Source organism: Helobdella robusta (assembly GCF_000326865.2).
Source record: "Helobdella robusta unplaced genomic scaffold HELROscaffold_1, whole genome shotgun sequence".
Taxonomy (NCBI): Eukaryota; Metazoa; Annelida; class Clitellata; order Rhynchobdellida; family Glossiphoniidae; genus Helobdella; species Helobdella robusta.
In genome coordinates, this window is record NW_008703570.1 from 4,350,196 (window position 1) to 4,375,212 (window position 25,017).

Here is a 25,017-nt window from a genome sequence, read left to right on the forward strand (position 1 = left end):
CGACTGTATGGGTACATTGAGACAACAATGATGGGGCACAGTGAGACATATGGGGTACCTTGAGACAATAACAAAACTGATGTTAAAAAATGATTTCTTAATTAATAGAATAATTATTAAATGATTATATTATTATTATAATAATTGATTTGCAGACAAAAATGAGAAATAGGATAAGAAAAACCAGCAATAGCATGTTTTCGGAAGAAACCATGCGTCGTGCTGTAGGCGAAGTAATGGATGGTGGTTCTTTAAAAAGGTAGCTCATGTTCATGGCTTGTCATTCCAAACATTGGCACGCTATGTCACAAAAGCATCAGCTGCGCATCCTGGAGAAATTGTCAAATTCAAACTAAACTATGCAACTCGGAGAATATTTACAACAGATTAGGAAAAAAATCTGGAAGAATATATCTTGACAAGTTCAAAAATGATGTATGGAATTTCAACAAAAGAGTGTAGAAAAATTGCATACGAGATGACCAAAATTAATGGAATTAGATTTCCAACAACATGGAAAACTGAAGAATGCGCAGGTTTAAAGTGGTTTAGGTTGTTCATGAAGCGGCATCCATCTCTTAGTATAAGAAGCCCTGAAGCATGTAGTCTTTTACGGGCTACATCATTTAACCGGCACAACATTGGTCAATTTTATAAAAATATAGAAAAGATTTTTCTGAAATCACCACAGTTGGCAGATCCTTCTAGGATTTTTAATCTAAATAAAACAGTTCAAAAGCGTTGTTCAAAAGTAGTTGGAGCAAAAGGGATGAAACAAGTTAACCAAGCCACAAGTGCAGAAAAAGGGAGTTTAGTAACCACGTGTTGTATAATCTGTGCTAATGGAACATTTCTTCTGCCTGTGATGGTCTTTCCCCGAGTTCGATTTCAAAAGCGTATGCTGAAAGGTGGTCCGGTTGGGACGCTTGGATTGGCAGGCAAAACTGGTTGGATGACTGCAGAACTTTTTCTGCCCTGTCCATCCGTTTTAGATCATCTGGATCCTACTTATCATATATTTAGTTCAACGTCTAGCTATACTGGACAGCTAGCACCTGTTACATTTTTAACGCCGGAGCAGTTCAAAGGATATCCAAAAGCAGGAAATGGAAAAACAAATAACAAAAAAAAGGAAGAAGTCTCATAGCTACTGACACTCTAGAAAAAGCTCTTCTGGAAGCTAATAATATAAATAAAAGGAAATTAACACCTACATTGAAAGACAAAGTCAAAAAAATTTTTATTAAAGGACTTTACTATAACAGATCCTAAGAAAGTTAACAAAAATAAAAATAGAAGAAATGCACTGTCAACCAATGAAGACCAGACTTCTTATTCAACATGTGGAATCAAGTATTCTGATGATACAAGTAGAACAAATTGGATACAGTGTGAACAGTTCACATGTTTGAAGTGGTATCATAATGCCTGCCAAGGTTAAGAAGATAAAGCACTAAAGTCTTTTACTTGTATTGACTGTGACAATAATTAAATTGATATTATATATGTTTGTCTCAACCAACCCCATATGGTTTCTCAACGTGGACCACTATGGGGCTGGTTGAGACAAAAAAATATGTTTTGCAAAACTCTTATATTTAATTTGGTTATTAAGTATTTAGTGAAATTTTGAAATAAAACATTAGTTCCTTCCTTGACTTGTATGTGGGATATATTTTAAAATAAAAAAATTTCTCCATTTTGCAGCATTTTGCATTTTTTCGTCTCAACGTACCCCACCCCCCCTATCCGACTCCGGCCCCTCAAAAAAGTCCGACTCCAGACTCCAACTCCGTTTTCGGCCCTCAAAAAGTCCAACTCCAAGTAAAAATTTCGTTTCCCGTCTTCGGGTTTCGAATTCCAAAAAAAATTTAAACTTTTATATTTGAATGTCATATTATTATCGCTATTAAATAAAAAATACTTTAAAAACACTTAAAATCGGTCAATGCAAATGTTTTCCATGGTAAATATTGTTATAATTTTAGGTTTTAAAATATGCTGAATAAATTGTTCAACTTTTGCATCTTTATTTCACCTTATTGTCACTACCGAATAACAAATACTTCAAAAAAACAGTTAAAATCAGTCAATGTAATTGTTTTTCTTGATAAAATTACTTTATTTTTATGTTTTACAACAAACTGAAAAAATGTGTGGTTTTTTCACATTATTAGCATTTATTTTCAGTATTAAAAATGACTGCTTATTACTACGTTTTTCCCTTTTAAAAAACGTAAATAAAATATTCAGAAAAAAAATATTTCAAAAATAAAAAATTTTCTGTAATTGGAGTCGGATAAAAAAAAATCCGACTTGGGCAAAAATCTCAGACTTCTACACTCTGGTTTATGGTGCTTGCTGTTTAAATGTTCCCAATAGTTTTATTTGGCTTTATTCAATGAATATTCGCATTTTTTTTTCTATTCAATTGCCATTTTTTGGATTTTTGTTGATTCAACGCCAAGTATTCCAAAAATTGCCTAATATGCTAGGAAGACACGACTGGTTAAATAAATATATATTGTATTGATGTAATTATAAATTATGGTTGTGTATAATGAAGGAAAGTTAATGAAGCAAGATTGATTAAAACAATTGTAGTTTTATATAGATCGAATTATAATTAATTAATTATTAATTAATTATTGAGATAATAGTGATATCGAGACATTGGTTGTCGGTTGCCGTGTTTTATTAAAAAAATCGAGTGCGAACACTTGTTTCCCGAATATTAAAGTAAAAGTCATTTTTTTATTAGTTAACGTTGATTTTTTGAAGAAAGTGTTATCAATGAAATATTGGTTGAATTATAGTGCTAAAATATACTAAATCGACAGTGAATTTATTATTATTACTACCGCTACTATCATTATTATTATTAAATGATGAACACTAACTGGACTGCTTCACAAGCTTCTCGAAAAGTCTTCTTGCATCTCCCACACAACATGCGAACAGTTTGTGTCGTGTAAAAATTAGGTTCGCTAAAATGAAGCAGGATAAATTTCCACTCCCAGGAGCACGATGTAAGTGGTAGTCGTTAAAATGAGAATTGATTTGGAAGTTGTAATATAGAATCGTCCTTTTCCAAAACTCACGACATGTGTATGTGTAACAAAACAGTTATTAAAAATTATAGGTACTGTTGACCGTTAAAATAAAAACTTTGAAATAAAAAATTTTTGACTTAATGTTATTTTTAAATGTTTCAATTTTGCAAACAAATTTCATACGATATCAAAAGTTTTCTATATGTATTTTTTTACGCACTTTTACAAAGTTTTTTCTTACGATATATTGGATTTGAGTAACACGACAAATGATGGTTACGTTAATATTTGATGCTTAGCTTGGTTGCGTTTTGTACTTATTTGTATTATTTAATAGAATAACAAACTAATACTTTATAAAAAAATTGCTTTTTCGTCAAACCAAAATATATCTATATATATATAACATATAATGTATAAAACAAATGTTGTGTGGAGGCGCGTTCGCTGGCAATTTGATATGCAGGAGCACGTTATCGTGACATACGACTGTATGTAAAGCATGTCGCCTCAATCAATTAGACCCGATTTTCAAATATTTCCAAATTAGGTGCGTTTTAGGCTCGTGTTTTAGAACGTCGTTTTTAACGTTTCTAAATTAACTAAATTAAAACAAATTCTAACGAAAGTGAGTATATAAAAGCCAGCTCAGTCCACTATTTCTCAAGCTTAACTCAAATCAGTATATTGTCTGTTTGCAAATTAACTTTTTCAAATAATGAAACACATTCTAAAATTTATATGGACGATTTTTTTGGTCGCAACATTCGGTGTTATTGTCAATGGTATAGATGTTTCAGACGGCAAAGAAGTGTGGTACAACCGGCAAAACAAGGATGATTTCGAGAGTTTGCCACATGTTCAACACTTATATCAAAGACAGAACAGAGCTCCTTCCGGGTCACTTTCAGTTGTTCAAGATATCAACGCCATCGCCAACATGCTCGACAGCATGAACCGCCAGCAAAAGTTACGAGAAGCTTGGAATTATTATCAGAGACAGATGAAATAATGTGCTGATGCGTATAGAAGAAAACAGTAAATTGCAAAACATAACTGTTTTGAAAGATAAAAATCTTTTAATAATTAGATTTTTTGAGATTTTTTTAAAATTGTGAAAAATTGTGTTCCATTCAGATAAAAATCAAAACTGTGTGATTACAATTGTAATATTTTTTTAAATATTAAAATTTTTCGAATCGGTTAAAAAATTGTATTGAATTGAATAAGTGTACTTTTGTTTTTAATGTAACAAGAAAATATTAGTAACAAATAGAATCTTCATTATAGGTTTAGCAGAATTGGTTTGAAACACCGAACTTTGTTTCATTACGTAAATTCGTAACATAAAATTTTTTAACTTATTTCTAGCATCGTCAACTCACAACACAGAGTATATTTTTATATATATCGACTGCGATCTTTGAAATCGCGTTAATTACTTGAGTATAAAAATTTTTCGAAAGTGAATACGAAATAACGTTAAGGCTTCTGGCTTATAAATTCTGCTTGTAGAAACTAAAAGCTGATCAAAGCCTCGCGATCAAACGCTCCCCGTCAAACATTTTAATTTTTATATTAGAAAAACACAGGCACACATGTCAAGACAAGACAAGATGTCGAAAAAAATGACTTTCCGAAACTTAAATAATTTTGAAAATGTTAAAATAATTTGTTGTTTTATTTTATACTCAATTCATGTAAAGTTTTTTCTATATATTACTTAACCATATACATTGAGTCATCTATGGGCTGGTGCCTATATAACCGCATTGTTGTAAGTTGCAAGCACATGAAGATAATTAAAAAGCGATTTAGTATCTTCTGATTCGATATTTGATCAAAGCATTGTGATCTGTTAGATATGTTAGTGTGTATGGTTAAAGTTATAAACGATACTCATTTTTTAGCAGTAATTATTTAAAATGTATTTAAGTTAAAAATAAAAAATTAATATGGGTTTGTTTATTGATTTTCTGATACGCCACTACGGATGTCAATATGTTTAATTAACGGTTAACCAACGATGTGGTGAATTGCAATCACAAGTGATGCTAGACCGCAAACCCAGAAGCCAGTCCACCACAAAGAAGAACGATGACCATAATACTTCGTTATTGACAAGAAAGAGCCAAAGGAAATGGCGGTCATAGATCGTCTCTAACCTGCATAAACACCAGCCAGCATCATCCCCGTCGTCACCGGTGCCAATGACTACGCAACTTCAACAGCATCTACATTTTCAACAAAACCAGCCACGTGTAATTTGCGATAAATCGTGTTCTGCTAAAAAATTGTTTGTCAGTTTGATTTATCTCCTTAAAAACAATTAGTTTGTCTTCTTCTTTTGCTATGTTTTTTATACTTTATTTTATTTCAAGTTTTAAAATTTACACATCCAATGTAAAGTAAACCAATATCCCTGATTGAATTTGTAATCTTATTTAGTGGTAACTGCAAAAATATAATTTTTTCTTTCAATATTCATTCGAATAAACCAAAAAATGATCGGTAATTTAGTTCTTTCGAGTTATCACGTGTTGAGACAATGCTTTGATCGTATTCTAAAAAACACAGTGCACCCTATACTGTGTAAAAAAAATTGCGCTTTGTATCATATACGACTGAAGGTAGATATGCATAATAGTTTATTTAACGATTCGGCTTGGTTTAATTCTGGCTGTGCATTTTATCTCACCCAATCACCATTTTTATTGTTTTATTGTGTTTTAATGAAATAATTCTGATTTAATTTCATATTATTAACATTTATATTAAACTTTGTTTAATTTTATTTTTTCGAAATTCCATTCTGAGATATACAAATACACAAAAATTTTCATAACAAACTCAGATGAATATCCGTGTGTCCGTGCATGTATGCAATATTTAATAGTTAAATGGACTTACACTCTTCTGAAATCCAAAGGCATCACCAACAACAAAACACATAGAGCGTATATGAATACGAGCTAAACAACGCATCACGAAGCATGGGATTTGATCCGTATCCGGTCACTGCACACACTGCGAAACAGAACAAGCGATTTTGAAAGATAGATCATCACGTCGCCCATAGTGCATCCAACACAAGTGTGTAAAACATTTACCTAAATTCAGGTGTATCTTGTACTGTGTCCATATGTTTATTAGCGTATCTACATAATTATGTCATGAATGTACAATAGGTATATATTGTTACAGACGTGAAGCCGAGATAAGAACTAGTAGTTAGAAATTGCGTGATACGCTTGCAAATTAAAACGGTTGTAAAAGTCACATGACACGGCATGTGACACACTTACTAGCGGATCGGTAGCTATATAAAGAACGCCAAGAGGACACGAGACAGAACGGAGAGACGAGAGAGACGGAGACAAAACACGAGGAGTACAGGTAAGAGGAAGACGGAACGACAGTTGACGTTAAAGTCGTAAATGTGATTCACGTGGTTATTTAGATTAATTTATTGTTTTTATTACTGATGGTGTTAAACAAACGTTCAGTTTAGTTTGCGTTTAAAGTAGTTGTGTTCATCTTGGGCGGCGCGATGGTGTAATGGTTAAGGTGCTTGGCATTGTTGATGCAGTGTCCGGGTTCGAATGCAAAAAAGATCCCCGCCTATCACATGCAAAAGTGTGTGATGCGTTGATTCACGTGCATTTATGCACCGTGTGTTTGTTGTAATGATGATAATGCGCCTCAGTCGCTTGCCATGGCGCTATATATTGACATTATTATTATTATCGGAAATCTTGAACCTACGGATAAACAAACTCTTGACAATCGTTGGAAGCTACAACACGGTATTGGAAATATAGCGAGTATTGAAGCTATAACATCGGTGTTGGTAGTTACGAGGTCGAAGAGGTTACGACACTGGTGTTAGAAGTGATGACAGAGGTAAGATTTTGATAGCTGGAAGCTCACTGCAGTAAAAAATACCAGGACTAGAGAACTCAAACTTAATTACTGACAAATAGTAGTATCCCGTGATTTTCCTGTTGATTAGTTATTGTGCTGTATTCTAACGATTCTAACGATTGAATAAACGAGTGATTAATCACAGCCAAACACACAAGTGATTGCCAGCACTATTTTCTTTCTAATAAAGTCATCTGAAATAAGTCCGTTCAGGAGTCAATAATCCACCTAGAGAGAAAAAAGTTCAAGGGGTCGGTTATAACAATATGTTGTATACAGTGGAGGAGGGGTGAGAGTTAGCCCCGTTGTGAGCAGTAGTTGTAAAAAGTCAGTAAAAGTCATTGTTTTCACGGAAAAAATACTGTTTTTGACAAAAAATACTGTTTTTGACACAAAACTTTGGAAGCAAAAAATTTCACTGAAACAATAATTAGGAGTTTTTCCAGAAACTAATTTTTTTCTGTAATTTTAATTAGTACAAAAAGGCATATAAAAGCGGTATAGACCAATCTCGCTTGACACAATATTAGATAATTGTTATAAAATGATCAGTCGCTAGAAAGATTTACAACCTATTTAACTAAATTTGGAACTTTAACAAATCAACAGTAAAAAGGAAAAAATTAAAAAAAGTTCATTTAACAATGTTATAAAGAGAATGGTTTAATAATTATCGTTTCCATGGTTTGTTTTTTTTATCTTAACATTGTAAAATTCAACGTTTTATTTTGTTGAAGGACATTAATCTGTCGTTAGGGTAGATAGCAGATAGCACAGATAACACTTGTACTTAACTTAATGGTTGATAAATAAGAGTTAGGCTTGTGCATCAACAATGAAATTGTCATTTTTCATATTTAAAATTTTGGTTTATCAGATAGGTTGTTTTATGTTTGTCACATTTCCTAACGTTTTCTAAGGCTGCATGAGTTGAAATTGATCTGCTACGTCCATCGTATAAATATTAGTCGGCACAATCGACATTAAGTTTTAAACTCCGTATTTGATGGTATAAAAAGTCTTTAAAATCATCTTTCATTAACCAGCACTATGAGTCACGTGATATGATTGTCTGCACGGATGCAGATAATTCAAACGTTAACGCCATGCTGTGCATACGTAATTTGAAGTTATGGCAAAAATGATTTTTTAATTTACAGTTCTGCAATTTATCGAAAGATTTTAAATATTATTAAATATTCTAATCTTAATAAGAGAGTTAAGCTTTCAAAAACCGCCGATCACCAAGTTAGCTCAGTTGGTAGGAGTGCTATGTCTCGCGCTGCTATTACTTGATGGCATACTGTCTGTCCGAAACCCAAAGTCCATCATTCGCGTATGATGGTGCCGGTGCTTAATTGGAGACCTAAAGTTTGATTAAATGTAAAAAATATGATAACATCTAAACAGCTCTCCGTTTGCCATTACAAACTATTTAGAATCATGAACAATTTATATGTCATTCTCATACATACATTCATTGTAAGTGGTGTAAAGAACTAGCAAAACATAATGCATTCAAATGGTTACCAAAATAAAAAAAAGTGAACATGGCGAAGCCAAAAGGTTTCCAGATAAAAGTTTAAGTTAAGTTCCATGTTAAAAAATTATTTTTAGAATTTTTCAAAAGTACCAACATATGAAATCGGCGCTTGTAAACCCGCGTTAACCAACAAATTTCGTACAATACATGTGATAGGATGGAATTTCTGCATTCGAACCCAGTCACAACAACAGGACTACCAGGCTCTTTACCCTTACAATTTTGCGCCGCCAATTTTTTCATTTTTAAGTAATTAAATGTTTTTGAGTTTTTCCATATTTCAATTACAATTTTGTTTTCAAAACTTTTCCTGTTTTTTTCATCGTCTTTCCATACTCGTTAGCGTTCTCGTTCACGCACGATCGTTGGCAACGTTAGAAGCCTGTTAGTAGACTTAATGTTACGCCGCCAATTTTAATAAGCGGAGATTAATTTGAAGATTATTACGATGGCTTCCTTGTCACTAGGTCATTTTTTACCGATTTTATTTCGTTTAATTTAATTTTTACAGTTTTCATGAAGTAGAATTAAATAGTTAAATCGGAGATCTGCCTAGAGCTCTAGAGACCCTCGAGAGCGCCTGTAGTGTTGTAGGGTCATCATCAGCATCATTGTATTTTGTAATGTAATGTATTTTTAAAAATTTAAATGAAATTTAAAAAATAAGAATAAATATATAAATAAATGTTATCTATGTGAATGTTTTGCTTATTGGTTGTTGCATACCTGAACTCTATTTTAAATTTTTGAAACTAGTTCTATCTAACTATTAAACTAAACTAAAATAAATTTAAATTTTAAATAAAGTAAATTAATAAAAATGCTAACCTAATCTAATCTATCAACTAACTAAATTAAACTAACCTAAATTATTGGATCATATTAAATTTATTCCTTAATTACTAGACTAATTATTTATTAATTAGAGAATTAGGTTGTGACTTAATTATAATATGATTGATTTTTTTCTGTCTAGAAGTTTATAAGTTAGTTTTAGAGTTTATTTTTGTTAGATGTTAGAAAGGTTTTAGTTGAGGGATAGTTTGACACAATAGTTGACTTGACAGTAGGGTCAAGATAGACAGAGCTTTTTTAATAGTGGAAAGAAAAAATATTTGAAGATGTGGAAGATTAGAAAATTGGCTGAAGAAAAAATTCCCATGTTACATAATATATCTCTACAATGCTCTCACATATTCATACTACTCAAATTGTGATCATCTGGGTTAACGGTCCTAAATCTCATATCCAATTTATTAAAAAAAACTTTAAAACAATACATACAAATCTTGCTAGGACTAAGAAGATTTGATAAAGCAAGCAATCTTTTCGAGATAACAAATATAATATGAATGGCTCAATTATACCAATGTTGTCAGCCATTAATAGCTATTATTTTGAGTTTTAATGACATTAAAAATAACGAAGCAATCAGGAAGGGTCTTAAGAATCTATTAATATTTTTATCTGTCTATTTCTTGTGCAACATTATGTTTTAATAGCCCATTTATTGATATTTCAAAACTTTTTAATAAATTGCCAAAGAAAATGAAATCATTTGATAACCTATGATACTTCAAGAAATGAATTTTATTTTTTATAACAATTTATAAATTTATGTTTTTAATTAAAAGATATTAACTATTTAAAGCAACTTTTTATTTATGAATTTACATCAATTATTTTCTATTATTTATTATTAATCAATTTAAGTTTAATTTTATAGTTTTTAACACTTGATACTTTTCATTTTGTTCATTGGTTTCATAAGATCACTATGCTTCAGCTTTTGGTTAAATAAAATTGAATTGTAAAGTTTAACAAATTGTTTAAGAAATGTTGAGTGGGTAAGTTTTATTTGGTAAGGAGAAAAGGAGTTTTGTGACATTTCTTTGGATTCATTTTGATGAGGTATTCATTAAATTAAAATTTACAGGGTGCATGTGGAGCACGTACAAAGAATTGTTCAATGTAGTTGATCTTGCGATAAACAGTAAGAACATATTATCAGTGCAGGATCTTAACAACACACTAATGTCACATCTGTCTGATTTTCTGGACCTTCTAAAAAATCCAGTATTTTACTATTTAGATTTGTTTTGTTAACATTTTACTAATTGTTTTTTATTTGTTAATTGTATTTTTTTCAAACACCATCATTTGTCATTTTTTCGATGTTCCCTGCAATATATTAATATTTTAATTTCATGATCTTGAGTTAACAAGGCATTTTAAAAGTTTCCGGCTATTTGTTTCATGAATCTTGTATATTATAATTATATTTCTGAAGACTTATAAATAGAGGATGAACTATTTGAAATAACTAGCTGTAAAATCAACTGGCTATTGAAATGTGGCTTGCAGGTACTGCAATCTACCTAGAGCTATTTCCACTGGAATCTTGTAAAGTTAGATATCGATGTCAATGATTTAAAGAACTTCAGCAATAATATTTTCAGGGTCTAGCTTTGTCTAACAAATTGTTTCTTTTTAAAATCGTGAAACTATAGCAAAACGGCTTCTATTTACTTGAAAATTGATGCCATCTTATCAGTTTGACTATAGGCTTTATAATTTCACATTCAGAGCTTTGAGACAGGTTGCGTTGAGGTTGCTTAGGGTTTTTATGTTCAAACATGTCATGATGGTTAGCTCCATTTGATATAGGATACACTCCTGTTAAAGTTTTTCAGCACTTCAAGTTTTACATTTCACTTGTTGTACACTACAAATATTTTTCTATAATTGTAGTAAAAATTAAACAGCTAATTACTGAGACCAATATTGCTCATATGATATTTGTTTGATGTCTTCTAGATTGTTAGCAGTTGTGATTATATGACTTTTGCCTATGCCAATAATTTCCAGTGTCATCTATCTTGACAGATGATGTAACTAACCATAGCAGAAATTTTAATATATTTCACAATTTGCTGATTAACATTTTTACTCTTTTCATTTGAGGCCAAGAGCACTACAGATAGAAATGCAGTAATTTCTGCAAGCAACCAGGGCTTACATATAGATGGCCAATCCACGACACAAATTCTCACTGCTGACATGATTGCTGAGGTCCTTACAATCAGTGAGTTGTTTGATCTTAATGAGGTGGCTGCAGTGGACCTCTTGCTTACTGGTTAGTTTTCATTTTATGTCATCAACATTTATTTATCTCTCAGTTTTAAAAAATTTTTTTACCAATGGCTGGCTAGTTTATTTTAATTTCTTATAATATTTGTATCAGCGAGAGTTATACTTAAAAAAAAAGCTGTATATAATTTTCAACTTTAGGAATGAATCAACAGTCATATTTTCCGAGTTTGCCTCATGGACTCATAGCAGTTTTGTTGTATTTTGATGGGAAAGCTGCCCTGGCTCTCTGCTTGAAGATGTTGATGCAAGCAAGAGAGGGGAGGACGTGGCTAGCAACCAATTTGACCTCTGAACTCAGTGCAGTCATTCATGAATTTAGTAAACAAATCATCAACAACAGATTGGTTTCCCAAATATTGAGTATGATTACTGCAATTTTTTCAAATTAAATTTTATTTATTTTGTTACGTAAAAATAGTAATTGTTTCATAATATTAATTCATATGTAAACAAATCAGAACTTTTTTGCTTTTTGTTGTCAGTTTAGACTTATTGGATTAGGTCGTAAAGCATGTATTTTGCAATTAAATTTTAATGTCATTACCAGTAAAAAAACGTGTGTGACAAAGGAAAAGAATATTTGAATTGATGAGATGAAAATGTTGGAAAATAGATGTTCCATACTGAGTAATTAGTCATTGTTTGGATATAAACACACTGTTTTAGCATTTTGAAGCTGACACATTATTTATCATATTCATATCCATCTAACTGTTTAGCCCTTTTGGCGAAATTCAATGAAGTAGACTTATTGCCTCGACTACAACTTCCCGAATTCAGAGCCATTGGTCCTCCAAAGCATAAACATCAGGTTGAAACTACTACACTGTCATTTTATTTCAAGTCGAATTATTTACTTATTTTTTCTGCAATATTAAATAATATTAAAATTGTAAAATTGAATTAAAATTGTTACAGTTAAATATTAGTAATTCGTTCCTATCGTCATTATTATTGTTTAATGACAAATCACCTGCATTTTGAGGTACCACTACCTTTGAAACTACATGTGCTTCCAGTTTTTCATCATCGCTAAATGCTTTGCTACTCTCTCCAACCACTTTTACCAACAGCCTGGTATATGTGTCTAATAAAAACTGTGGCTCTAGGTTTGCCAGTTTACAGTTAGTTAGTTCTCTGTTCAACTATCTGCAAGTACAGTTAGTTTTTCTGGAATATCTACTAGAAGTACCTACTAAATTCAAAAATAAAAATTCAATTACAAATACATGATTTTATGTATATCCAAAGCCGGTTCGTGTTTTGTAACAATACTCTCAGGCAATCTTTTTTTTTCCAGCTTGAAGGTTTTATACTTTTCTATGCAGCCTTATCCATTTGGCACATCTAATCACATTTGCTAACTCACGAGTTCCGGTTCATTTCTTTAGGGTTTTGTCGTTCAGGTCATTAGTCCTGTCCGTTTATTATATCTTTCATTGTAAACGGACACGACAGTAAATGGACAGGACAAAGCAGAATAAAAGGACTTTGCGCACACAAAGAATTGTAAAACTGTGAAAAATCTAAATAGGACCTAAACGCTTCATCATGAACACCAATGATTTTATAATAATAATAAAACTACTGTTAGAAATATTGAAAAGCTCAATCGTAAACTTTCTAAAGCTAAAACTCGCTTTAATAAATTAATTTGATGAATATATAAATATATATAAGTATATTTATATATATATATGTATATTATTTTCGTTTTCTGTTTTTCGACTATACCTTTTAGCTCTCTTGCATTTTTCGTCAAACCATGGAGCAGTAACATCACATCTATATTCATCAATATGAAGAGGTGCAATTTTGTCAGCAAGTTTTTTAAGTTTATCATTTAAATTTTCAAATTCAACATCAATATCATTACTTTGACATTACTTTGATATTAACATGTGTACAGACTATTAAATCAAATATGCCACCAAGATTATTAGTTGGCTCATTGACGAAATTTTTCAAATTAAATGACTCGAAAATCTCTAGTAAATAAATCGCATAGCGATCATCTGGTTTTTTAACATGAATGTTAAAATCACCAACTAGTAGGATATTTGAGCATAAAATTGTTATATTTTCTAGCAAACAAAACAGTTCTTCGAAAAACAAAGAGTTCACATTTGCTGAACCTCGCCTATAAAAGGCCAATAAAATAATTCTCAGAAAATCAATGTATCTATAACTTGGTGGCATTGATAACTTCGCTGAAATATTATCTGATCCGTGCCAGGTTTCAACCAAAACAAAAATGTCCAATCCATCTTGAATCAACTGGTAAACAACATCAGATTTTAAAATAATTAATCTTATATTCAAAATAAAATTTTTTTTTTGTGTGTGACTGCCTGCTCATTTCATTCTTCAATTTGTCTACTTCAGTTCGAAAACAGTATCTGTAATATCATTTTCATTCAATTTGTTTTTATTTGAACCTATAACCATTTTTATAATTTTATTTTCTGTTTTAACGTCCAAATTCAATTTGTTCAACTCATCCAATTTTTTCACTATTTCTTTTTTGTCCAAATCAACAGATTTTGTCAACAAACAAATAACAGGTAATATTTCCAAACATCGGTCACAAAACCATTTCAAATTTTTGTTCTTTTTCAATATTTCAACAACGTTTTCATTCTCGTTACTGGATAAAAATTTAGAATGTACTGCGCGTTTACAACAACTACACTAAAACGTATTTCTAGTGCCTTGAATAGGATTCATACACTTCAGACAGGTGTTATTAGGAGACATTGTAATTACTAAATGTACTTTACGCTTAAAACAAAATCACGTGAAATCAAAATTTCTATCAAAAATTTGAACAAATTCAACTGAAAATCAAAATTTTAAAACAAAACAACGCTAAACTGTTCTTCAGAATTTTAGAAAATTAAATATCCAATTTATTGACAAAATAATTTAATTAAACTGAACAAAATAAACATCTATCAACTGCAAAATAATTTCCAATATATATATATATATATATATATATATATATATATATATATATATATATATATATTCAAATTCAAAAAATGTTTTATTCAGCCAAAGCAGGAGACCCGAAGTTTAACTTGTTGGGCCACCTAAACAGAAATAAAAATTAACAGGATAATAGAAATATAAATTAATTTATGAAAAATGATGATCATGTGTGAGTTTAACAATATTATTTTTAAAAATACCTAAAAAAAGAATTTTTAACAGCAATAGGTAAACTGTCCCAAAGGTGAATAGAATCAGGTAAAACCGAGTTTATAAAAAAGTTTGTTCTTGGTTTAAACAAACAAAAATCAAGATTATTTCGTAATGTTTTAACGTGAGGATTTTGCAATAATATAAGAAGATTATATAAAGAATTGCAATAATTTAATTTAAACAACTTAAAGAATAGAAGTTATGAACAGATAATATGTAATGGATTTAAATTAAGAATGTTAGCTAGAGAGTAAAAGTTACTTTAGGACCAAATAAAATGAAACATGTTTTATCAAGATTAATTCTCAAGTTATTAGAAGTACTCAGTCATAAATAAAGGTTAACTCATAATTAATAATAGAAATCAAAATATTAAGATCAAAATGCGAAAAAAGCAGAGTAGTGTCATCAGCAAACAATATAAATTTTAAGATATTGAAATAATTAACAAAATCATTAATAAATAAATTAAATAACAGTGGTCCCAAGATAGAGCCCTGGGGAACACCAAAAATTATTGGAGCGTGCTCAGAGACCGAATTATTAATAGATACATATTGATAAGATTGAAACCAATTGTAAGCAATACCTCTTATGCCATAAACGTACAATTTATTCAATAAGCTAGTGTGATCTATAGATTCAAAGACTTTACAGAGGTCAAGAAAAACACCTATTGACAATTTTTTAGATTCCAGAGACTCAGAAACGTACTTAACTAGGTCAACTATAACAAATTCTGTTGATAGTCTGGTTCGAAAACCATACTGGTTATGACATAAAATGTTATTAGAATTTAGGAAATTAGAGAGTCTTTTAGAAATTATTTTGTCTATGAGTTTAGATAAGCTAGAAATAATGGAAATGAGTCTATAATTATTAATAGAATGCCTATCACCAGATTTAAATAAGGGTATTACTTTTGAAATTTTCAAGCATTTAGGAAAGTGACAATTATTAAAAGATAAATTTATTATGTGAAGAAGAGGAATAATTAAATTAGAAATAGTTTTTTTCAGTAAAAAATTAGAAATAAGGTCTTCCCCAGAACTAAAGGAATTTTTAAGACAGTTAACAGCATCAGTAATTTCAAACATAGAGCAATCAAACAAGACAAAACTATTCAAAATATTAACAGTAAGATATTTTTCTATAATGATTAACAATGTCCAATGAGTTATTAGGTTGACTACATTTATATAGATTGACAAAGTGATTATTAAAATAATTACATAAGTGAGAATCATCCTTAACTAATTGATAGTCAACTACGATATTATAAGATTAAATGCATTTAACACCCATACATGTTTTTAATAAATCCCCGGTACATTTAATGTTAGAGTTATATTTAGTGAATTGATCATGATAATATAATTTTTCAGAGATTCTACAAAGTTCAACAAATAAATTTTTATATGATATATATGACAATCGATCGTAGACTGATTTTGATCTCAAAAATTTTTTGTAGAGTTTATTTTTTGTTGCAGAAGAAATAATTAAACCTTTGGTGATCCAAGGTTGTTTTTTATGAGTTGATTTTCGATTTGATACAGCCTTTGATTTATTTGTTGATATATTTAAAAGTGCTGTTCTGGACTAGCCAATAAAGAAATCTGACACCTAATTTCCATCTAAGTCCATTTTAACAAAGTTAATATTTCCCTATATAAATCAACTTGCACTGATGATGATTCATTCGGAATCGAAATATGGCCTTATTTGCAGCATGAATTCGGAAAATTTTTATTTTGAATTTTAATAAACTAAACGTTCTCCAAAAAACGTTAGTGAGAAAAATCGAGTAAACGAACTACAAACATATTAATGCCAAACATTTGGTAGAATTTATAGAATATTGTAAAAATATATATATATACATATATATGTACGTCAGATCTCATTTGAAACATCATCCTACTATCAAATACCCAAGATTCTTCACAGCCATATATTTTCAGCTGCTTTCAATTCCTCCCCCATGATTTTGGCGCCATACAATAGAATCGATAGCACACTCACTTTCAGGACTTTCATCTTCAATGCCTTTTCAACTTTTTTTCTTGTGTAGTTTTTGAAGGTTTTCTTAAATAACTGGTTGTATGTACTGTACATAATACCTATTTTATATGTTAACATGTGTGATATGCCATAAAAATCTCATAGGAATTATCATGAATTATTATTTATTTAAAATTTCTTTTTCGAGAGTATTAATAATATTTATCTATGAATCTAACAAATAAAAATTGGTGTGCAAACTATCATTCAACTTTGATTTCAACTGTCTTTGAATAAAGGTCTTAGAGAAGATTCGCCTGATCAACTCATCTCTCAGCAGCAGTCTATTCTATCTGTCCTGCCAGTCAGGTTTGACTCGACACGAAACACTCCTACTGTTGGGCTGGCTGTCCACCAATCAACAGGAAACTCCCAGTTCTGCTCTCTCTGATACAACGCTGGCCATCCTCATGTCTCTTTTGTATGCTATCGACGCTAGGATACTGGACCAGGGAGATTCTGAAAGTTTGTGCATGCTGGTGGTTGTACACTGCACAGCATTTTTAATTTTAAACGCCCGTTATAAATTTTAAAAATATTTTCTACGATTTATAAGATTGTTGACTTCTGGTGGCATAGAGTGTATTATATAACATGTGTTTATTTTTTTTCATGAATTTGTGTTAATTCCTTTTGACGTTTATAAAGCCTGGATAAATGTCCTCCCGTTGTTAAATGACGAGCTCTTCATTCCCGACGTCAGCAAGGAAATCATGTCTGACAAAGTTTGGTGCGGGTGTCCTGCCATCAAGGCTGTTGTTCAGTTCGCATGGGCCTTGTCACTCCTCCAGATGTCCTCTTATATTGGTTGTTCCTTGCTTATTAAATAAATTTGTTTTTATTTTCAATTCTTTTAACCTTTGTATGAAAAAATTTTACGTACAATTAAAAGCATAAAATCCGTATATTTTTTAAAATAAATTAGAAATTGTTAATGTATTTTTTTCACAACTGAGGAATCAACGAAGTGTTTCATTGTTCTGCCAACATTAATAGCATATAAAGATTACACTGAACACGTTTTTGGTGTAAATTTACTCAAAATATTCAATTGCCATTTTGTTACAAAAATTTTTATTAAATGCTTCTAAGGGATATTATTTTTATTTTTGAATGAATGAAAAAATGCAAGAAAAAACGAGAATTTTCTTTTTAAATAGTGTTGTTTTCTAACATTCGCTCAAATAAATTTGGATATAGTGCCGCAATTCATAGTCACTCTAGAAGGTACTGTCATAGAGCTCTCACTAGATAATGCTCATCAACTAAGTCTTCTAGTTGTATTTTTTGTTTTTTTTTTAAATATGGCATGCAGTCTGATATCCATTAAGAAACACTTGCAATTTTTTCGTTACAAGTCAATTTATAATTTTTACAAATGTTGGAAACTTGGGTTTTAATTTAAATAGGGATAAATTTAATTTAAATACTATACTGCATAAATTGTTCTCCTCAGGCTTGTTTGTTTGCAACATTTTTTCCATGTACAACTGTCATCTTCACTTGCATATTTATCAGCACTTGATGAATCTTTCATTTGTAAATTTTATTCAATTTTCTCTAGTTGACTCTTATTTGTCAGTCTCTCTTTTACAAAGTTCATTCAATTTTTTTCTGTTTGCTCCCACTGTAAAATGTAAAATCAAATCTATTGCTGACATCTATTTCTAACATCCAGCTAACAAAATATGTTATCATTGTGTGTGTGTAAATGTCTAATTAAATTACCTTAACGTTTTATGAAAAATTTTAAGGAAAGTTATCAAATAAAATAAATATAACTTGTATACAAGAGATGGATGAGATTCTGCTGTTTGACATGCTGTATATGTGGCCATTGGCCACGACCAACGAAGGGCTGATTGCATTTGAAATATTTGTAATCATTAACATGTGCAATTTACAAATGTTATTCAGACGCACCAGGTTTTTGTTGCAACCCAGTGAATCTTAATCATTAAGCTCTTGAATAATAATGTACATTAACGTATCTACCTGTTCATTATCACCACGCTCAGATCTTGAAAATATGATGGATCTGATTGACGGATACATTGATTACTCAATCTCTTGTGACGTTTTTTCAACCATTAAGAACCACATTCTGACAAATGAATCTTTTTTCAAGGAGGTTTGGTTTTTTTTTTTTTTTTTTTGAAGTAATTAATTCATAAAGTTGTGCAAGGTTGGTTGTTGATATAAAATAGTAATAAAATAATTGAAATAAAGTTATGTAAATAAATGGCTAATAGAATCTACACAATTACTTTTCGAGATACTGTTTCAGTTATCATTAAAAGTGCATATTGCCGGCTGGCAAGTTTGCTCAAGTGAGAGAAGTGCCGTCTCTTGCTTTTTTGTTATTGCACGATGACCTGGTTCGAATTCTAATTTAGTAATAATTGATATGTAGGCACTTGTCAGAGTTGCATAATAAAGAAAGAAAGAAAAATAATTTGGTGCCATTCTGTACCAAGCGATGTTTAAAGCTGTCATTATAATGATTTTTATAATAGAGAATTTATTAAACCGTCTAATAAATTAACAACAGGAATATTACGTCCGAAAGATTCACAACTTGATCACAGATTTCATAATCTTATTGCCAGTCAAAGTTGGTTGCTTTCATTAACTTTGGGGCTTTTATTGCTCTATTTTTAATTATTGATTTCATAAAATAATGAATAATTAAAAATCAATATAGCTTTAATGACACTGCATTAAATTTCTTAGAGTTTGTGTCTGTATGTTTTTGTACTTTATTAAACCAATCAATGGCCCACTTATTATTATGTTAATAAGAATTTGTAGAAAGGGAAATCTGGCTATTTTTTGATTCCTTCCAATAAAATCAGAGCTAGGAAAGCTTTCGTTTTTCACCTATTTTTTTGTCTATATATCTTTGTATCTAAGTATCTATCCAGTTGCTGCTATGCCTTTCTTTTCCACTTGTAACTCCATCTGACCTAGCACACCCACCATCAAATATTCGCTGCAGATGGTGTTTATGGGAGGTGATGATGTTCATTCGGTCTGATGATTTAATCAAAACAATAATTACAACGTAGTTTAAAGCAAGTTGTCAGAGTTGGATACAAATTTTTCCAATTTTGACTGCTTGATTTAAAAATTTTCAGACTCCAGCTAAACAATTTCTCACTCCCAACTCAAACTCTGAGCTTTGACTTCCAGAAAAATGTTTCAATTTTTGCTTTCCTATTTTACTCAAATGCCACCACTTAATGAAAAACATTTAAGATGAGTCAATATAATTATTTTCTTTAGTTGTTAAGAGACAAGAGAAAACAACTGAGCACTACTATTGAGAAGCAGCACATTGACTGACGCTAATCGTTGCTAATTTTTTTATAACTGAGCTGGATGCAGTGAGTGATAGAGTTGCAAAACATATATTTAATTTATAAGACTCCTTGATAGATGTTAACGTTAAATGAATGAACGAAACGGCCAGGTGAAAGAGATGAGATCTCAGGCAGACGAGTCTTCAAGGATCATACTTGCCAGGCAACAAGAAAACCTTGACATTCCTGATAATCTTCCAAAGGATTTTCAGTGCTTCATGGAGCTGGTGCATTTTTTTTAAATTGACATTTCTTATAATTATTTTAATGAAACATTTTAAAATAAGTTTGATTTATTTATTTGCGTAGATACATGACATATACACACAAGACCCGTTGAATTTGACACTTTCCAACGAGTACTGGTGCCTGAGTGACATGATGGCAAACCAGCAACACCAGCTGTCCGCCTCATTCAATTCTTCCTTCCAAGCGTCACAACTGGTCCAGAGGCAGGTCTGCTCTACAGAACATTTCAATGTTATTTTTATGCTTACTTATTGGTAAGATTTTAAAAAGTGGTATGTCAGGGTGCCATGTTTTGCTGACCCAGCTAGTACAAAACTTGGACTACTCAAGTTTAACATACACGATTACACGTACATCTTTACATATTACGCAGGCTTTATTTGTACACAAAAATGTACAATTGTTAGACCGCTCTGTCACCGCCAAAAGCTGCGTGATGAAAGGAAAAAATTTTAGGAAACATTTTGAAGTTGATATCTTCTCGTTCATCTCTTTCAAATATAGAGTTCTAATTGACAATGCGTTTTGAAATTTTACTATTTCTCTACTTCTATTCTTTTCAAGAATTTTTGGAAGGAGACTTGCTCAGCCTCTTATTATTTGATACATCTTCCAAAAAGAACAATTAATTTTCATTTTTCGATTTGTAGAATTAAAAATAGCTAATACTTTTGTTTAAAAAACTAAACATTGCATGCTGAATTGATGTTGAATTATTTTTTAAAACTTGTAAACACATTGATTTAACCAGGTAACGTTATTTAAATTCATCCGATTGGCTGGAGACATGTTGACTCCGCCCCTTTATGTACCCTACATGAACATGCTCACTGGTCTGTCTGGCAACCAACAGTCAGCTCACTGTTGCTTCAATCTACTGAGTCTCAACGCATCAGCAACAGGTTCTTCAGGCATTTCTGATCTCTCTCTCTCTCTCTCTCTCTCTCTCTCTCTCTCTCTCTCTCTATTGTTTTTATAAATTTATTTGCTTTTTGTTATTTGATGATCGACTATCACACATGTTTATTTTCTTTACTATGATTCTGCAACCAGTATATCATATTATTCTTGTTTTAATGATCAAGCAACCAGTAAATCATATTATTCTTGTTTTAATGATCAAGCAACCAGTAAATCATATTATTCTTGTTTTAATGATCAAGCAACCAGTAAATCATATTAATCTTGTTTTAATGATCAAGCAACCAGTAAATCATATTATTCTTGTTTTAATGATCAAGCAACCAGTAAATCATATTATTCTTGTTTTAATGATCAAGCAACCAGTAAATCATATTAATCTTGTTTTAATGATCAAGCAACCAGTAACCAATATTTTATTTTTTAAAGGGTCACACTCCAGCATAGTTTCTTGGGAGCACTTTCTTATCTCTTTAAATAATTATTATACCAACCTGAGACATGAATTCACCGATGGCCACCACCCCCTCCACCAGTCAGTTTCAATGTTTCCTTACCAAAGACATGTGATAACTCAACAGGAAGTGGATGGGTTAATGGCAGTGCTTAGGCTGCTGAATATTGTGGCAAACAAGGTTGATTGATTCATTGATTCAAATGTTGTTGTGCCTCCTGTAAACAGTTCTTCATTTTGATACTCTGCAACGCGCGAAATTGAGATTGAAACGAGAATTTTTGCAAAAAAATTTGCTGCAAGTCTAATGATTTATTTTTATAAATTCTTGGTAAAAGATGGGAGTAAGTTGAATATACTAAGTAAAGCTTGCTTGGTAAAAAAAGTAAGAAAGAAAAAAATTTAAAGATGGGCTTTTGAGCTTAAATTCCATTTTAAATGAAGATATATTTATGAATGATGATTTAGTAGCGCTTTTGAGATTCAACAATAAAAAAGCGCTGTATATAAATTTCCGTAATAATAATAATAATATTTACTTGCATTCAAATTCTTGTTCTTTTCAGCATGCAATTAATTAATCTTATTGTCAGTATAATATGATAGAGCTTTTTAAAAGTGGTGTTAAACAAAGATTATGAACAGAAGTTTTTTAGGATTTAAATTAGGGGTTAGTAATATGCTCATTTTGTTTAATTAAATGAAAATGTTTGTTGATTCAAGTACATTTAGACCGGAACGAATTATTTCATGCATTTGTAACTAAGTAGACCAGCGAGGAATCTTATTTGCGGCTCTGGTGGTTAAATGTTATTACACAATATTCTAGATGAGGATAGTGAAGTTGTGTGATGAACTAGATTGGAAAATTGAACAGCTTGTTCTAATGATCGGAAGTGTTAGGCTTGGATCATGTTTGACAGTTTTATACAGAGGGACAAATCGGCTATAACGCTTTATAAAAATACTTAATTTTATTTCTAACGAGTGGATTATTTTGTTTGACAATAATTTAGGATGAATTGGCACGCATTGCACTGTTGAAGAACAACAACAAAATAATTTTGTCTGTCATCTTTGGTCTGATCGGATGTGCGGTGCCTCTTAAGTTGAAGGCTGAATTGTTGAACGTTCTGTCCTCTTTCCTGCGTTCACCTGAAGTAGCAGTAGATGTCTGGCAACTTCTTCATGAGTCGAAGGTATGTCTACTCTACAATGTTTTGTTCATTTATTATTATTATTTTATTATTATTATTAATTTATTTTTCTTATATAGTTTATATAATAATTTGTGATTGCCATTCAACATTTCATAAAGCTATTCCAGTGTGCTGGACCTGATGGCTCCATAGTTAAAAAGGGGATCATGGTAGGACTTTTATTGTTTTTAAATTCATGTTTTTTAATTCGAATGAGAATTGTGTGACTATTTTATTTAAATAAATAAATAAATTGAATGATTTATTGTTTTCCATGTGAATTAATACTTCTCTGCTTCTTGCTTTTTATTTTATTTTTTTAAATTTGTGCACTGCCCCTCCCATCCCATTTGATCCACTCCGACATTTGTTATCACCTGCCCGCATGTTGGGTGGAAGTCATCTGGCGCAACCAAAAGTGAAAGAGAAATAAAACTGCTCACAAACTGTTTACAAAAGTTTTCTAAATAATCAAGTGCACTGTTCTTAAGCAGAAAAATGAGAAAAATGAAACCCCGCTGAACTACATTGTGTTACAAAAGCAATGCTGCTCCAAAAATGCCAGCATATTCAAATTTGTGCAATCTAGAAGTCTTATAAAATCACCTTCTGAAACAGTTTTCTGATTTTTGATGCAGTGTGTCTCAAGCACATCACAAAATTCTAGGCTAGATGGTTTTTTCCCGGCATCTTCTTCATGAATTTTTGTCAAGATAATGCTGCTGGAAAATTTTAATTATTTATCATGTTATTTTAGATTGTTTAAAGTGCAGTTTTTAATGACAGCTCTTTGAATTATTAATCACAGTGCCATTTTTTCAATTTTTTTTCTACACTAAACGATGCTTTTGCCACAACTTTTGTTACTGCTTATTGTTTCAATTATTAAAACTTTTAAAATTACGCAGATTGAGTTAGATGAGAATGAACCGAAAACAGAAGAGTACACGATGACTCGGGCATTCGTTTGCTTCATCAGTGCCTTGCTTGCTCATCCTCTTCCTTCTCTCGCTACTGGAAACGTGGCAGGTTCCATTAACAACGTGCCATTGTTAGAATTCTTCAAGGATTACATCTTCCTCAAATGCAACTCAAGGTCATTCAAGCAGCCTGTAGAGAAGGTCAGTTGGTGTATTGCGTCGCTAAATTTGTGCAGCGCTTCTCGTGAATTGACTTCAGTTTTATTCGTTGTATACGTTGTCTACTTACTGTACGTTTTGATGGGGATTCTGTTCATAATGGTCATGACGTCGTAACACGCAAACTACACACACACACACACACACACACACACATACACAATCAATAATAACTTTTTGCTTAGATTTATATAAGATAATATTTTATTTTGTGTTTGTTTCATCCAATGTTAAGTTCATATTTTTAATTTTTAACACTGAATGCAATAAATACTCAATCTGTTCATTTGGTGACGATAATATAATTTAATACAATAGAATGAATATTAATAAAAACAAAATATTCATACCTTTGTACGTCTGCTCATGCCATGTATGTGTTAGATTTAAAACACAGAAATTTGAACCATGTGATTTAGTGGCAGATATTCACGAGTGTTTTAAAAGTCTTTCATGAGTTGGTTGATAGTTACGACATCAACAAGATCATCTTGAAGGGCGGCCTCACATCACTACACAACTTCCCGGCATATTCGCTGCTCCTGCACTTCTACAATGATACACAGTTTCTTAAAACGGTTGTTTTCCATTATTTCAATATTATGTGATGACAGCTTGATGCTTTTGATAACTGAATATTGATGTAAAATTTTAACCAAAGTAATGAATTCACGGAATATATGACATCTAAATTGATTTTAGAATAAGGTTCTGTTTTTTTTTTTTTTTATATAAAAAAAAATTTGTTA

The 25,017-nt window shown here is 31.1% G+C and overlaps 2 protein-coding genes across 2 annotated transcripts; both read left to right on the top strand.

The window, feature by feature from the left end:
• Positions 1-430: 430 nt before the first annotated feature.
• Positions 431-1,147, top strand: HELRODRAFT_158821 (hypothetical protein; the record flags this gene model as incomplete). Its single annotated transcript, XM_009010797.1, has 1 exon — positions 431-1,147. One exon carries the CDS (start codon positions 431-433, stop codon positions 1,145-1,147), a length of 717 nt encoding a protein of 238 aa, XP_009009045.1.
• Positions 1,148-10,871: 9,724 nt separating this feature from the next.
• HELRODRAFT_187833 (hypothetical protein) lies at positions 10,872-21,967 on the top strand (the record flags this gene model as incomplete). The annotated part of the gene is made up of 12 exons (XM_009010798.1): positions 10,872-10,928; positions 11,485-11,656; positions 11,812-11,991; positions 12,393-12,484; positions 17,184-17,409; positions 17,593-17,751; positions 18,963-19,075; positions 19,496-19,558; positions 20,417-20,533; positions 20,616-20,762; positions 21,307-21,457; positions 21,906-21,967. Coding segments are annotated over 12 exons (1,539 nt in total), but the record flags the coding sequence as incomplete, so codon positions are not given.
• Positions 21,968-25,017: the final 3,050 nt, after the last annotated feature.